We start from the raw sequence: 16,083 nt of genomic DNA, 5'->3' as shown, positions 1-16,083 counted from the left end.
TTCACACACTCCAGAAAATAACATCAAATTGCAATTGTTAACTCAATAAAAGTCAAACACAAGCGTTATGCAACAAATATGTTAGACTCAAGCCTACATGCAATGTGGTACCATTTTTCAATGAAAAATTTTGTCAGGCACCTAGGAGTACATGACGAGACATGCCTCACAATGGACGAGTCAGGTCACACTCACTAAGTGAAATTATAGGGAGACCAATCAAGGTCACTCTATTTTGTGAGAAAGCTCCAACCATATGGGATCAGTACAAGCTTAAAGGAGCACTCAAACCGGGTGTATTTACCCCAAGGCCTAGACTCTGAGGAGTCCGTTAGGGTCTCTCCCTCTTGATTCAGGTCTAACCTAGAAAAATATTTTAACACACATATTCTATTTATGAACTATGCAATGCATACAATTACTTAATTGTTTTCAAAATCTCAATTATTTTCCAAAATTATTTTAACTCATCGCGTCTCAAGTGATTAAACTCGTCGGGTTCCCACAGTGGAACCCATCACAACTCATCACACATTAACTCGTCATCCTTAAAGGATCTTACAATTGTGTGATCACATAATTTATAGCTCACAACTCAATACATACATCTCAATACTCGTGTAATTCACAATTCATTACATACCAAATGATTATCACTTACACACAATCTCAATCGCAATTTGATAATGCCAATAAAATAATTTATCACATCTCATGCATCATATATATATCATTCAATAGCAATATTTGCATGACACAAAACACGTATAAATTGAATTGAAATATATTAATTTCAATTAAAAAAAACTTCTACAACAATTAATTTAGAAAGTAACAAAAATAATCACTATTAAGCAATAATTTCTATAACCTCATTGTATTTATTATTATTATTATTATTATTATATGTTCTTAGAATATATATATATATATATATGCAAAGCAAACATATATGGTCAGCTTCATAAGTAGTAAAGTACGTGTGGTTCATACATTCTGATTGCAAGCAAAAGGGAAATATATATATTGTATTTTAACAAAGTAATACTATATGCGTGGTTCATAAATTCTAATTACAAACAAAAGGGAATGCAATTATTTGAGTTAAATCTTTCATTCGAATGATAACAATTCACTGACACATTTAAAAACGGTGGTAAATCACAAGCGCAAAACAAAGAAAATCATACACGTTAATATACATAAAAATAAAAAATCAAGTGATAATAATTGACAATAAAAAAATCTAACCCCCTTCAATAAAAAAAAAATATTATTTCAATATACACTAAACAGAATCATACAATTTCATGATAATAGATATTACACTCAATTTAGCGTATGAAATATTCAATTGGAAAGGGTTTATGAATTAAAATTTTATAAAAATAACCCATAATTGATCCTTTAGAGATCCCTATACATGTTCATTCTAATCCCCAAGCGTGAGTAACTCATCTTTTACCTCGATGTAGTCGCTCAAGCGTTCTCCGTTAGCAATTGTGGCGTTTCTGATGCTCTCTAGAGCTTTTCTTCCGATTGCTTTGTTAGGGTTCTTGTGCGTTAGAAGAAGAAAAAAGGAACAAAAGGTGTTTTTGTAAAAGTTGTTATGGGTTAAAAGTTAATTTATATATTGAGAGAACTAATGACCTAATTAATTTTATTTATTTATTTATTAAAATGGAAAACCCAAAAGGCACCGTCGTTTTTCTTTCCTTTGTCCTCTCCATTCTCCTCCACTACCTTGATCACTTTTTGTATTTGTAAGTCTCTCATGACAATGAGACTAAACCACTCATTGCTGGAAACTTAACAACCAAACACGATGTAATGATTCTAACTATCTATTTAAGGTTATTTCAGTATTTTTGTCTCTTTTTTGAGCTTATTATCATGTATGTGGCTTGATCACTCATGCTCATGTGATGTTATAGAGTTTAAGCATTTGAAAATGTTTATCTCTTAAGAACGAAAAAAAAAACATTTAAATAATTTATCTCTAGGAATAGAATGGTTTTATTTAACGTATTTTATGCATCTTTGTTTATAATGTAATTTGTGTAGTCTATCTATTAAGGGATTAGGGAAGAAATTAGATAGATTAGACTCTTTTATGTAAGCAATCATAGCTAAAGTATACAAGTAGATGTAAGTAATGATTGAAATAATATTGAATAGAAAAAAAAAATCATTAATGTTACATCAAGAGTAATTTTGGAAGGTCGAGTTCCCAACCAGTCATTAATTCTGCATTGATTATCACTTTATTTAGTATTTGTTTTTTTTCGCCTTTACACATACTAATTTTATAATTTAATTTTATGTCAAATTTATATTTAATATCAGATGCTACAAATATTTGATTCAATTTATTAATCGCTTAAAATTAAATATATATACATAAACTTTGAATACAATTAAAATTCTGAGTATTCCATATTCAATCTTACTATTTTAAAATAGTATTTAAATCAATTGATACGCTTGCTAAACAAAAAATAAGATGGATAACACAAGGGGTGAATACTCACTGACAACAATATCACGGATTCAACAGATAAACTGAACAAGGGCTGTTTTGAATGTTCCAATATTTCACGGGTGCGCGCTCATCATTTGTACTATGTGATTGTCTTATTTGGGACTCGTATGATGCTGGTCAGATTTTGTACTCATCCTGCATTCTCTGTATATATGTATGGAACGTAATAATCATTCTATGTTGATTTTTTAGTTAATTTTTTTTTGTCAAATTTTGATACTTCTTATCTATTTTTTCAATCATAATATTGATATATAATATTTATTAATTTTATTAATAAATAATCTCTATTACAAAATTTGACGAATCATGTTTAATAAAAAATTTACTTTTAATTTAATTACATATTTTCCATTCATAAAATTCACTTAAAAAGAATAACTCTGGTTTCAATTTGAACCAAACACTAGTTGCTACTTCTAGTCTATAATTTGATTTCATATTATGAACAGATTAAAAGTATTGTTTTCTTTAAAAAAAAATGTTAAACATATAATTAACTTGGTTCTTACCCGTGTCACAAATTCTTATACTTAAAGATTTATTAAACCAATCCTTTAATTTACATGTGTAAATATTACCGATTTGATCCTTGCCATAGTTAACCCAATTACACATTCTTAATTTTGTCATAGTTATGCAGCAAAGAGGTCATGCTCTGGGAAACTCGATAGGGAGGTGCCGATATGGTGTTGTACGTGGGAGGCAGTGATCATCGTAATTTTTTTAATTCTTTAATCAATATGCTATGGATACTAATTAAAAATTTTACATATCTAAATGAGGTGTGGGCAAGTAATATAAATGGAGGGGTAACAAAGTGATGGGAAGAGTTCCTATAAAGGTGGTGGTTCGGTGGTTTTTTTTTTTATTGAAATGAAAAGTTAGAATTAGATAAATATTTTTTCTTCTTTTGGGAACTATGCTCAGTATGCTGTAACTTCTTTACAACTGCAGGTTATGAGGGGAAGTGATTCTGGTTACTTGATATTTATTATTTTTGTTGTGTGATAAATATTCATTAACCTTGAGCATCATTTTTTGTTACATGTAAGCTAATGGTACTACTGGTACCTTTAATATATAATACAAAATTGTTTGCCTGTAAAAAAAAAACATTATTAATTTTTAGACTGATCTCTACAATAAGAATCAAATTAAGAATGTGCTATAAGTATAAGAACCAGAATGCTCTACATGTAAATGAAACAAGGATCTGATTAGGATGGAAGACCTTGGTATATCTTCCACCGTGGGAAACCAATCCTTATGCATGTAAATGAAACAGGAATTAATTCATCTCCAATCCCGCTTGTATCCTTCACTGTTTCCGTCATTATTGAGAATGTTCTTAGTACTAAGATTACACTATCCAACGACAGATTACAAAGATGATTAAATTGTTCTACACGTGTTTATAATTTATTACATTTTTAAGAAAAGAAATAGGACTCCATATATTTTATTTGCGATTAGGTTTTCAATAATTATACAATTTTATAGGTAATATTAACTCCCTTAAGTTAGCTAGTGTTAATATAGCAAAACAAAAATAGCTTTACAACGACTGTATTTAAATACTCACACCATCATTCAAGCCTTTCCTGGTGCAAACACGTTTCTCTTATTTATTTACTTTTTCTTTTACATTTTTTATTTATTTATTTACTTGTTTATTTATTGTTACACTTTTTCTTATTTGGCTTGTTCCTTCTTGTCCTGTACCAACAACTCCACTCCTTATTACCCTTTAATACTCGCACTAATCATTCAAGCCTTCCATTCCCTTGTTAGAAAGTGCTACCTAAAATCACCTTTTCTCACCAAAATAATCAAAAGCCTCAAAAAACCTTTGCATGAGATTTAAAGAATTGACTTTAAATTAGGAAGTCCAATTTAAAGAATTGTGCTTGTGTTTGATAGTGTAATTAGATGCATAGGGATTGGATTCCATATAAGCTGGCATTACCTGCATGAGATCCTAATCATTCAGTAAATTTCATCAACATAATTTATTCTAAAATTAAAATAAAAAACAAAAAACACCCTAAGATCCTTTTACTTGATATGGTCAAGTTTTTTTTTTTTTCCACACATGAGAGGATCCGTTCTCACATGCATGATCATTGGCATTATCACGTATATTTTAACATCGATTTCAAACTCGATGTTGATTTTTTTAATGGCGATAGATACAATATTGTTATATTTTATTTAATTTTAAATTAACCTAAATATTATGATATATTTCATTTGGACTTGTTATTGTTCATATAAGTTTAAGTATGATTCAATCAACTAACATGTCATTCATCGAGTGAAACTAGATTCAATGTCCTCAAAAAAGGTTTTGGATTCAAGCTTAATAAAGATAATTAATCAAAATTTTCAACAGATATTAATCATTATTCACATTAATATCAATGCCATGATGACTAAAAAACTAAATATAAATTTAAATTCATATTTAATTAATTTAATGATCAATCCAATTTTAAAAAACATCAATTGATCAAGTATAGTTAAAAACAATGTCACAACCGCACACAATCATCGTATAATGAAAGAATACACATTTCAACTCTTAGCAACATATAAGGATGATTGTGTGCATTATTGTCCATATGAGAGGCACATTTCAACACACAACTCTTAGCACATATGTACCATAGATATCACCAGCTTAAAGCCTTATGAGAGGCATAGATTTCAACAACACACAACCGCACATATGTACCATAGATTTCACCATAGATTGTGAGTTGAAAGCCCATATGTACCATAGATATCACCAGCTTAAAGCCTTGGAAAGAAATTTATTATACCTGGCGGCATTATTGTGCTATTATTCACTAGCTGCCTTCAGTATACAAGTTATATTTTTCCATCTCAAGGCAAAGTCGTACTTGAACTTTTATCACTTACTAATTTCATTTGGGATCCTGATGAAATCAAGGCATGATTTTCCATTTAGCTCGCGCGAAGAGTATGCTCTGTAATAATCTCCAACAGTAATTCTCTTGAACACTGCAGGTCTTTCAGAAGTAACAAAACTTGGTGTTGGGCCTATAACTCTGTTCACATGAGGCCTGTGAAATGTGGCAATGGAAATTCTCTCTTTCTCCGAGTTAATAGTTACTCGATGTTCGATGCTCCGATAAATTCCATTTGTCAATATCTACATAGACCATGCATAGAATATTATCCCACACAGAGAAAATACTATGCTACCAAGTTAAAACTTGGAATTTGTTAAAATAATTTCAAAGTTGTAGCTTTCAAATATGTTCCTTTTAAATAACAAATGGATATATATTAGCAACTTCCATTTGTAGATATAATAAATTAAATGATAAGGTCATGGAATTTCTCATACCTTGATTCTTATATATAACAACATTTTAATTAATTCATATTCTTTAAGTAAATTGGTTAATGTAATTAATCACATTAAATTTTGTCAATTATTTATATTGCTCTTTCAAAATTATCTTCATTTTTCTTTCCATTAATTTGTTTCTCACCCAATAGCGGATCCAAAAAATGTTCTTAGTGAGAACAAAAAATATTATAATATTTTCTCACACAATCGATAATATAAGCTTTATTAAGAGAGTATTAAAAAAATTAAAAATAATAAAATTAATATCAATTTATTTTCTCTTTTATCTTTTATAACTTTCTACATTCAATTTGCTCACACACTACATGCAATTAATTTGTTGTAAATTAAGCCACAATTGTCTGTTCCAACTTACATATATATATATATATATATATATATATATATATATATATATAACTAATTAGATGTAAAAAAAAAACTGTAATAACGTATATGGGATAATTGGTTGCTTATCTAATTTGATATATGATCCTTTATAGAGATGAAGATTATGTCTTTTTATTTTGAATTTAAATAGTTAGGCTCATTCTCCCAATGCTCCAACTTAGATAAGCAACCAATTATCCCATATATGTTGTTAGTTTGTGAATGATATTCCACCAATTACCTCTAAAATGTCTCCAACGTTGATGACAAAAACATTAGGTAGTGGTTTGACAGGAATCCATTTCCCATCTTTTTTTATTTGTAGGCCTTCTGTTTCATTGACTTGGAATAGAATGGTGAGGGCATTAGCATCTGAATGAGAATTTATTCAAATGACATTTTCTGGTTGGGGGCATGGAGGGTAGTAGTTCCACCTCATTGATTGAAATAAATCTTCAACTATGTAGTCTAGCAGTTCATTTGGTTCAATCTTAAGAGCTATTGTCATTCGCTCAATGATTGTGAGGCAAAGCTTTTTCAGTTCCAAAGAATAGTTCTCTAAATTATCTCTGCAATGAAACAATGTTTGTTTGAATTATATATCAACATATTACTCAATATTGTAGTAGTTAAAAGGATATATACACATAGAGTGAAAATAACCTCAATGGTTGGGGAAAGTTAGGAAATAAGCGAGGATTCCTTGCGTTTATTGGAAGAGTGTGAACCAAGAACATATCTGCCCATTCTAGCTTTTGATCCTCAGATGCAACAAACAACTGGCCAAAACCCTCAATTTCATCTGGGGTTTGCCAAAATTGCTTCTTCTTTTCCATTGGAAGATTTAAGAACTCTTGAACGTCTCTCTTCACATTTTCCACCAGTGAAGGGATGACTCCATGATTAATCACCTTTATATAATTTCTATATTAGAAATCATATAAAACAATAAAATTAAAGAATAAATTGCTGTTTTGGTGCTAGATGGGATTTTGTTATTGATTGTGTAAAAAGTACGATAAGTTTGTCGTGCCATTAAGTTTGTGGGACCAATTTTTTATTTAGTTGTAATTTTCAAGAATTAATTTGATAATAATAAATTATATTTTTTAGTGACCAATTTGATATTAAGTTGTAAAGTTTAAGAATCAATTTATTATTAAGTTTTATGCAGATCGTAATTATCGTATTTCTTACACATTTAGAAATTAAATTATCATTAGTTTATATATTCAGAGACCAAAATAGTCATCTAGCAAAATTAGATCTACATCCTTCTTTTCCTGTTGTATAGGCAGAAATGCCAAATTCTTGGAGAAATTTGTATTGTACGTGAAAGTATAGATGTTCTAAAGAGTCAAGACTCAAGAGTGTGCACAAATTCTTAATTTAAATCACATGGTGTGTTGTTAATTACTAGCCAAAATCATGTGAATGTGATGGCAGCATTAAAAACCTTGCTTTAGTTGCTACTTACAGTGATGTTCATGAGACCATTAAGAGATTGACACTTGTATAACATAATGCTAGCTAGCTAGCTTACATATCAACTATAATTTCCTTAAAATTTACATTGACCTTCATTTTAATGAACTGAATTCTTGGATTTGATATTTTTTTTTTTTTGATCAGCCTTGGATTTGATATTTTAGGTAATAAAGGATGAGTAATAATTCAAACCTGGAAGAAACCCCATTCCTTGCATGCATTGTTTAGCTTCTCTAGCTCGGTTACATCTTCAGATAGTAATTTGCTAAGGTCAATGAGTGGAAGTGTTAAGGTTGAGTCTACTATAACATGAGAGTCTTGATTTGGACGAAGATATTTCTCTGGAACATTGATGATGGCTTGCTTTGCAAGTTCCTGAACAGAAGGCACAAGTACAGAAGTTCCAAACTCGAACATTTTCTTTTACTATGTAGTTTGGTCTCACTTCGGGATATTCTGGACAATACAGAGAGAGGATTCTGTGAATTTTCAATACAATGAACTGTAAGTTTGAATTTACAAAACAAAATAGTTGAATTTTCTAATATACTAATGGAATTTAGTTTGAATGCATTATTATTGTTTCACATTTGGAATTTTAATTTTTTACTGATACATTATTTAAGTTAAACATGTCATTATTATCAACAAAGTCAAATACTCTCTGTCAAAGAATGATTGAATAACTGATTTTTGTTGTTTACGTTGGAAATTATTATAAAATGCATTTGAGAAGAAAAATAATAGTATACCAGGATTATTTTTTTATTGACTCACATGAAATTCATACGAACTACATACAATTCTCAAATCAAAATTCAAACAAAAAATAAGCTCTGAGTGTTGCAACAGACTTACCTCACGCGCCGGGCGAACAGTTTCAGAGGATCGGCGCAGTTGGATTCGTCTGCGACGGCGCTGTGAAGTCTCCGACGCTGTGAAGTAGGGTAGAATTAGGGTTTTTTAGACTTTAAGTTGCAACCCAACCCGGCCCAGTTAACCTATTTGCATTAGTATCAGCCCATTTTAAAACATTAGAATAAAATCAAATAATTAACATTTTTTTTTGTTACAGGTGTTAAACTTTTTTTATATCAAATAAATATTTTTAATTATACACTTTCTTATGAGATATAAATTGTTATTCCTTGTGTTAATCATTGTTTTTTAATATATATTATCCTATCCTATCATAAAACTTTGTAATAATTATTTTAGAAATTTAATTAGAATGTATTGTGATATAATTTTTTTTATATTATTTAATCACATATTACAATATTTTTATATTTATCATAAATGATATCATATATTTTTCATTTCTGAATAGTAATAATAATATTACATTTTTTTATATTTTTAATCCCTTTCTAAAAAAAATTACGACCTAGCCTTATATATTATATTACGGTTACATAAAAAAAATATACAATAAAAATAACACAATTTTGAGACTGAAAACTTGGAGTGATTTCAAGTAAGTCTATAAATTATTATTTTAAATGCAAGTTATATTTTAAAAAAAAATAAAATAAATTTTGATATACCTCCCATTAAATTATGAAACCCTGTATATTTTCTGGAAATTTAAATACACAAAAATATTTATTATATATATATATATATATATATATATATATATATATATATATATATATATTATAATGTCCGACAACATTCATTTATACAATAAATTTTTTTCTATTTTAAATTAATCTTAATTATCAAAATTAAGAAATATATATGTGCGGACAATAATTAATTTAATTATTTCAAATCAGAATATATAATTATTCAAATTACCTCAATTATTATATTTAAATAATTCTATATATGAATTAAAAATATAAAAAGTTTCTTTAAAATTTTCTTGCTCAATTGCATAAAATGAAGATCGTTGAGATACACTTGCTGAGTGATTCTTATTTGTAATATTAAATTTCTAGATTTTTGTTAGAAAGCTATATGAATGGAAACAACCGATGCATAGAATATCATGTAAGGATGAATGATACTCAACAGTTGATCAGCATAACCAAATAATTATCAAAATCTATATATAAATATATAATCCAAAACATCGTGCATATATATAACACCACCGAGCTGTTTTCACCAACGCAAATCTAATAATACTATTTTCATAATCACAGATTTGATTTTTAATTACAGACAAAGTTCTGAATTCAACAAGTAGCTAGCTAGATTTCACTTAATATTTTTTCCACCATTTAATTAAGTCAAGTGTATTCATAACAAAGTAGAAAAACAGATACAAGGGTGATAGTATACTTACATTCTCTTCTGCAGCTTAATATCATATGGCTTCAATGATTAGTGCTTTAAGTATATAAAAGGAAAATGAAGATGAGGGTCAATGTCAGATGCTTGCGTTTGCTACACAGAAGTGACAAACCCATTGCCTTTTTCAAAATACTAAATTGTTTTCCGTTTTTAATAAATATTCAAATTTTATATTTATTCTCTAATAAATTTTTTATTCATTTTTATTAATTAGTAAAAAAAATTATTTTTGACCTTACACTTTTTTAGGCCCTATAAAATAGTAAATTTTATATTTATTCTCTAATAAAAAATTATTTGTTATTTGTTTCTTTGAAATTAAAGATTCTAATAACAAATGAATTTTTTATTATGAAATATTAAGAATCAAAAATAAAATTATTATTTTATTAAGAATTAAATATAAAAAAATTTTATCAAAAAATAAACATAAAATTTAAACATATATTAAGGATCGAAAATATATTTTAATCTTTTGAAAAAAACAAAATTTGTGAGTTGGTTTTCATATCTTTTTTGTTTCAGTTTAATACTTTATGGACTTGCATATATATTTTATCACAAAATTATTATCATTTAGTGAATTTTATCACCTAAGCATTTTTTTCTGCCTATTTAACAACCATGTTTTTAAATTTATGGGCATTTTATTATCATGTTTTTCAATTTTCACATTGTATCTTCATGTTTTTGTTTTTTTTTTTTATGTATTTTATCATCATGTTAGTACGTAACAAAGTGAGATCGTTTAGCAAAATAATGTCATTTTGCTTTTTTTAAAACATTTTTATCGACAAATCAAAATCAGTAAAATGTGATTTAAAAAATAGTAAAGGGAAATGCTTTTGAATTTTTGGGCATTTTACCATATTTTTAAATTTTTTGCATATTTTATCTTCATATTTTTTAATTTTTACATATTTTACCATCATATTAATATTAAAATAATATCCTTTTGCAAAAATTTGTAGCAAAAAAACATCTTTTTATTTTTAAAACTTTATTTATGAACACATCTGACCGACAGTAAAATAGGAGAAAATTGAAAAATATGATGATAATAATATAAAAATATAATTAAATAATAAACTTGAAAGTATACACTTAAGTAAAAAAATATTTTTATTTGAAGTACTTCATTATTTATTAATTTTTATATATTGTTTGAATTAAAATACAATTAATAACTTAATATATGATGTATTATAAAATATACAAGTAAATTAAATTTTTAAAGAAAAAAAAATGTGTGAGGGGTATTTGGTGGATTTTCTTGAACTTGATCAAATACAATAAAGGGGAAATTTGGGTTTTAAAATTTTAAACTCTAAGTTGTGAACTCGCGCTAGCTTGTCCCTCCTTTGAAGAGAGAGATGAGAAGAGGTAAACGCATTCCCGCCCCTCCATTGCAATTTGCATGTCTATTGTCAATGTGAATTATTTTTTTTACTGATAATATATAAACATTAAACTTTTTTTTTTATGTACGTTTATGATAATAAAATTTAAATCTATGACTGATAAAAATTTATTCAATCTTCTTGTCTTTTTTTTTTAAGCAAAGTGGATGGTCTCATCCCAATTATGTTGGTACCAAAACCCCCACTAGTCCTATGCTACATAGCCCAAATCCATTAAATATAAGATATTCAAACCTCTTATCAATAAGCAAACCCTAGTAAAAATATTTTTCATTACTGCAAATGTTTTAGCATTAAGCCAACCTAGTAAATGAAGATATATTATCTTATAAGTAGGTAATGTAATTTTTTTGTCAAAATTATGCATTAGTGTTAAAATAGCTTAATTAATTTGTCAGATGATATATGGTGGTAGATGGCAACAAGCTAGAGAACCCAGGTTTGAGTCACAAGACTGGAACTTAAATATTTTCTTATAACCCTTGAGTGAAGAATTAAGTAACCTATGATCTTGGCAGTTGCTTTAATTGTTTAAAATGCTGTCGTGCGATGATTCTACCTATATCGTCCCATTGCATAAGCCAAGAAATATACTTCTTGATCTACCTTCTTTACTTATTCAATTAATCAAAAAGTCACCTTTCGAAACTGTCGAAATTGACTTTTTACACGATAACCAGGACTAGTGCAGCAAAAAGTTGAAACACGGGATTTCTTGAGATTTGAAAAAGTAAATATAATAATTCAAAGTATACCTCCTCGATTCCAAAATATAATTTTTTTAAACTAATTTACTCCCTATTTAAGAAAATTGGTTGCTAAAATTATTTTTACTTAATTACTTTCATACCTAATTAATTATGTTTTTTAATCTTCTTATTCAATCCTTATAAGAGAGATAATATGTTACATAGATAGTCATCTTTATTCATAAATGTGTAATTCACTGATAAATGTATCATTGAAAAATAAAAATATAAAATTTAGTTTTTAAAAGTGTAGAAAGTATGACAAATATATCCGATCGTTAATTTTCATCCGTCACTATTAATAAAATAGCTTACGTGACACAGAAGGACGACTTTGTCACTGAAATAATGTCAACGTGGACATGCGGACTAGATTGAATGAAAATGTCACTAAGATATAATTTTTGGACATAAATGTTATTAATTTTTTGTTGAACAAAAAATGTCAATATTTTTTATTGAAGAAAAACATCAGTAATAAGTTTTTGACCTAAATGTCAAGACGTTTCATTGGACCAAAATATCAATAAATTACCCTTATTGGACGAAAATGTTAGTAATTTTTTATTGAACCTATATGTTAGTATATTTCTATTGGACTAATTTATTAGACCTAAAATTTCATTTTATTTAAGAGTAAAATATAATTTTAGGATAAATTTTTTCCATTTACAAATATAACATTACAATAACCACTTAAAAAATATATTGGCAAACATAATTCAAAACAAACATAATAATAACGATAATATTGATTATCAATCATAATTTATATGTCACAATAGAAATTATCTAAAATAAATATTATACCAGTTTACCAAAATAAACATTGTAACAATGTATCAATCATTACAATTTTTTTCAAATTATAACAATTAGTTACAATCTACTATAAATAAAAGATAAATATATCTCATATTTCACTTCTTTAAATCTTGATTATTTTATTAACGATGATGGACAGAAGTTAACGTCTGAATATATTTGTTGCACTTTTTACACTTTTGGGGATTAAATTTTATATTTTTATTTTTCAAGGACGCATTTGTCAGCGGAATAAGAATACGAAAAGTCAAGAAAATATTATATGACAAATATGTTTCTATGTTGACAATTAAAGATGACCAAGTTAACAATTATTTTAGTGACAAATTTGTCCCCTTTATGTCACGTAGACCATTTTATTAACGGTGACGGACGGAAGTTATCAATCAGATATATTTGTTACACTTTTTACATTTTCGGAGATTAAATTTTATATTTTCATATTTCCAAAACGCATTTATTATCGAATTACACATTCATAAATAAAAATAACTATTAACCCTTATTATTACTAATTATTCATGTTCATATATAAAGTGACAATGATTTGTTGTGAGCCTGAATTACAATCCCAAGCAAATTAGTTCTATGCATTTTGGATCCTAACAACATCAAGATATGATTTCCCATTTAGCTCACGTGAGAAGTATCCTTTGTAGTAATCTGCCACGCCAATCCTTTTGAACAATGCAGGTCTGTCAGGAGTAACAAGACTTGGTGTTGGACCTATAATTTTGTTCATTTGAGGCCCATGAAATGTGGCAATGGAAATCCTCTGCTTCTCCGAGTTGATCGTTGCTCTATGTTCTATGCTTCGGTAAATGCCATTAGTCAATATCTGCAAACATCTGAGATTAATTAGTAACAAAAGTTCAAGAAATAAAAAAAAATTTCAAAATTTAAAGAAATTTAAATATATGAGAATTTAATTACTTTAAGTGAATTCTTTTTATTTCTAAAATATTTTATTTGGATAAAACAATTTAAATTATTTGGATAGATATAATAATTTAATTTCTCTCATACATAAATTTTATCTTAAGTATTATTTAAATTTTTTATTTTACTTGGAAAAAAGTCTCCTAATTATTTTCTTTTTAAAAGTTCTTTGATTTTAATATCCAAATAAGTTATCTTGATATGTGGTATTTTAAATACAGTTAAAAATTCAATTTTTGTCTCAACTTCTCATTTAAACATACTTGTGTGTCAAGTGATTAGTAGCTTCCAATTACCTCCAAGATATCTCCAATGTTGATGACAAAAGCATTAGAAAAGGGTTTAATGGGAACCCACATTCCATCTTTCCTAATTTCAAGACCTTCTGTGTCATTGACTTGTAGTAGGATGGTAAGAGCACCAGCATCAGAATGAGGATTAAGGCCAATGACATGTTCTGGTTGGGGACAAGGAGGATAGCAATTCATCCTCATAGCCTGACTTACATCTTCAAACAACTCTAACAATTCGTTAGGTTTGATCTTAAGTGTTTTTGCCATAAGTTTGATGATTGTCATGCAAAGCTTTTCCAGCTCCAAAGAATAGCTCTCTACAGCCTCTCTGCAATGAAAAATTATGTTTGAGCTAATTAACCTTCATAATCAATTAATGATATTTGTGATAGTGGTAATTAATTAAGAGATGTAGATGTTCTTAAAATATATGTTTGTTGGTCCCAAAATATATGGCTAAATATTAGGTTTTCGTAATCCAAAAGTTTTTTTTTATTATTGATTTTGTTTTTCATATAATGATGAGGCGTGTAACATATTAGTGACCATTTTGAAGTAGTATATGTTACATAACATGTATAAATGTATGTTTTTTATAAAGATGATTTTAGAAAAGATTGACTGAAAAAATAATTTAATCATATTTATAGAGATTAAAACCATAATTTAAAGATGTAAAAAGACATAATTTAATTAATCTCAAAAAAGTTGCAGAGAGATTTGAGAGAGAACCTGAATGGTTGGGGAATACAAGGAAATAAGTGGGGATTCCGCACGTACGATGGAAGAGTGAAAATATAAAATAGATCTGCCCATTCAAGCTTTTGTTCTTCAGATACAACAAAATTCTGACCATATCCTTCCAAATCTCCTTGATTTTGCCAAAACTTTTTCTTCTCTTTCATTGGAAGACTGAAGAACTCTTCAACACTTATCTTCACTTTTTCCAGTGTTGAAGGGTTGATTCCATGATTTATCAGCTTCAATTTTTTCCAATTAATGTTCAGCAAATAAAATAATTATTTTTTTTTCAGCTAAAATAAAATATTTATTACTTTGAAAACAAAGCATCACATTTTAAACTTTAAATTGAATAATTATAACAACATGTGTTTTGATGGCCCTGTCTCTAGAAATAAACGTCACAGCATCAACTTTTCTTAAAAAATCTTTTGTATGAGATCACAACTATATTTGGATACCTAATTGCAACTTCAAGAGAATACCATGGCTAGCTAGCTATATGGCCAGGGTAACTTTTAAAGATGTGAACTCATAACTATAATGATCAGTGTATATATATATATATATATATATATATATATATATATATATTCCTTTTTAATTTTGAAAATACAAATAAAGGAGGAGAATAAATTAAGCAAACCTGAAAGAAGCCCCACTCTTTGCATGCAAGGTCAAACTTCTCTAACTCATTTTCATCTTCAGACAACAATTTATTAAGATCGATAACTGGAACTTGGTGTGAAGTAGCAAACTCAACAGAAGGAGGGTCTTGGTTTGGATGAATGTATCGTTCTGGAACTATGGTCATGGGTTGCTTGGCTAGCTCATGAACAGAAGGCACCAGTAGTAGAGAGGTTCCAAGCTTATTGGCTATTTGGGGATCCATTACAGAGACACCTTGATGTTGTCTTTCTGTTAATTATCAATTAATGCTTTGCTTGGGTTAATTTGTTGAGTAACATTGTAATTATATATAATAACGCAATTCAAATTCAAAGTTCCG

The 16,083-nt window shown here is 27.8% G+C and overlaps 1 protein-coding gene and 1 pseudogene across 1 annotated transcript; both read right to left on the bottom strand.

The window, feature by feature from the left end:
• Window positions 1-5,034: 5,034 nt before the first annotated feature.
• LOC114388045 lies at window positions 5,035-10,123 on the bottom strand (annotated as a pseudogene).
• A 3,457-nt stretch (window positions 10,124-13,580) lies between these two features.
• On the bottom strand, window positions 13,581-16,011 carry LOC114388026 (protein SRG1-like). Its single transcript, XM_028348368.1, has 4 exons — window positions 15,721-16,011; window positions 15,066-15,313; window positions 14,337-14,661; window positions 13,581-13,939 (listed from the first exon to the last, which is right to left on the bottom strand). Exons 1-4 carry the CDS (start codon window positions 15,964-15,966, stop codon window positions 13,688-13,690), a joined length of 1,071 nt encoding a protein of 356 aa, XP_028204169.1. The 5' UTR covers window positions 15,967-16,011; the 3' UTR covers window positions 13,581-13,687.
• Between the last annotated feature and the right edge of the window lie 72 nt (window positions 16,012-16,083).

The sequence above is a fragment of the Glycine soja genome, chromosome 2, assembly GCF_004193775.1.
Source record: "Glycine soja cultivar W05 chromosome 2, ASM419377v2, whole genome shotgun sequence".
Classification (NCBI taxonomy): Eukaryota; Viridiplantae; Streptophyta; class Magnoliopsida; order Fabales; family Fabaceae; genus Glycine; species Glycine soja.
The sequence above is the reverse complement of the archived record's forward strand: the minus strand, read 5'-3'. Positions and strand labels throughout refer to the sequence as shown.

Excerpts from the sequence above, each read along its gene's own strand:
- LOC114388026 (XM_028348368.1), bottom strand. The coding sequence starts at position 15,966 with ATGGATCCCCAAATAGCCAATAAGCTTGGAACCTCTCTACTACTGGTG. Across the intron at positions 15,314-15,720 it reads AAGAGTGGGGCTTCTTTCAG|CTGATAAATCATGGAATCAA; the intron begins GTTTGCTTAATT and ends AAAAAATTGAAG. Across the intron at positions 13,940-14,336 it reads ACATTGGAGATATCTTGGAG|ATATTGACTAATGGCATTTA; the intron begins GTAATTGGAAGC and ends AGATGTTTGCAG.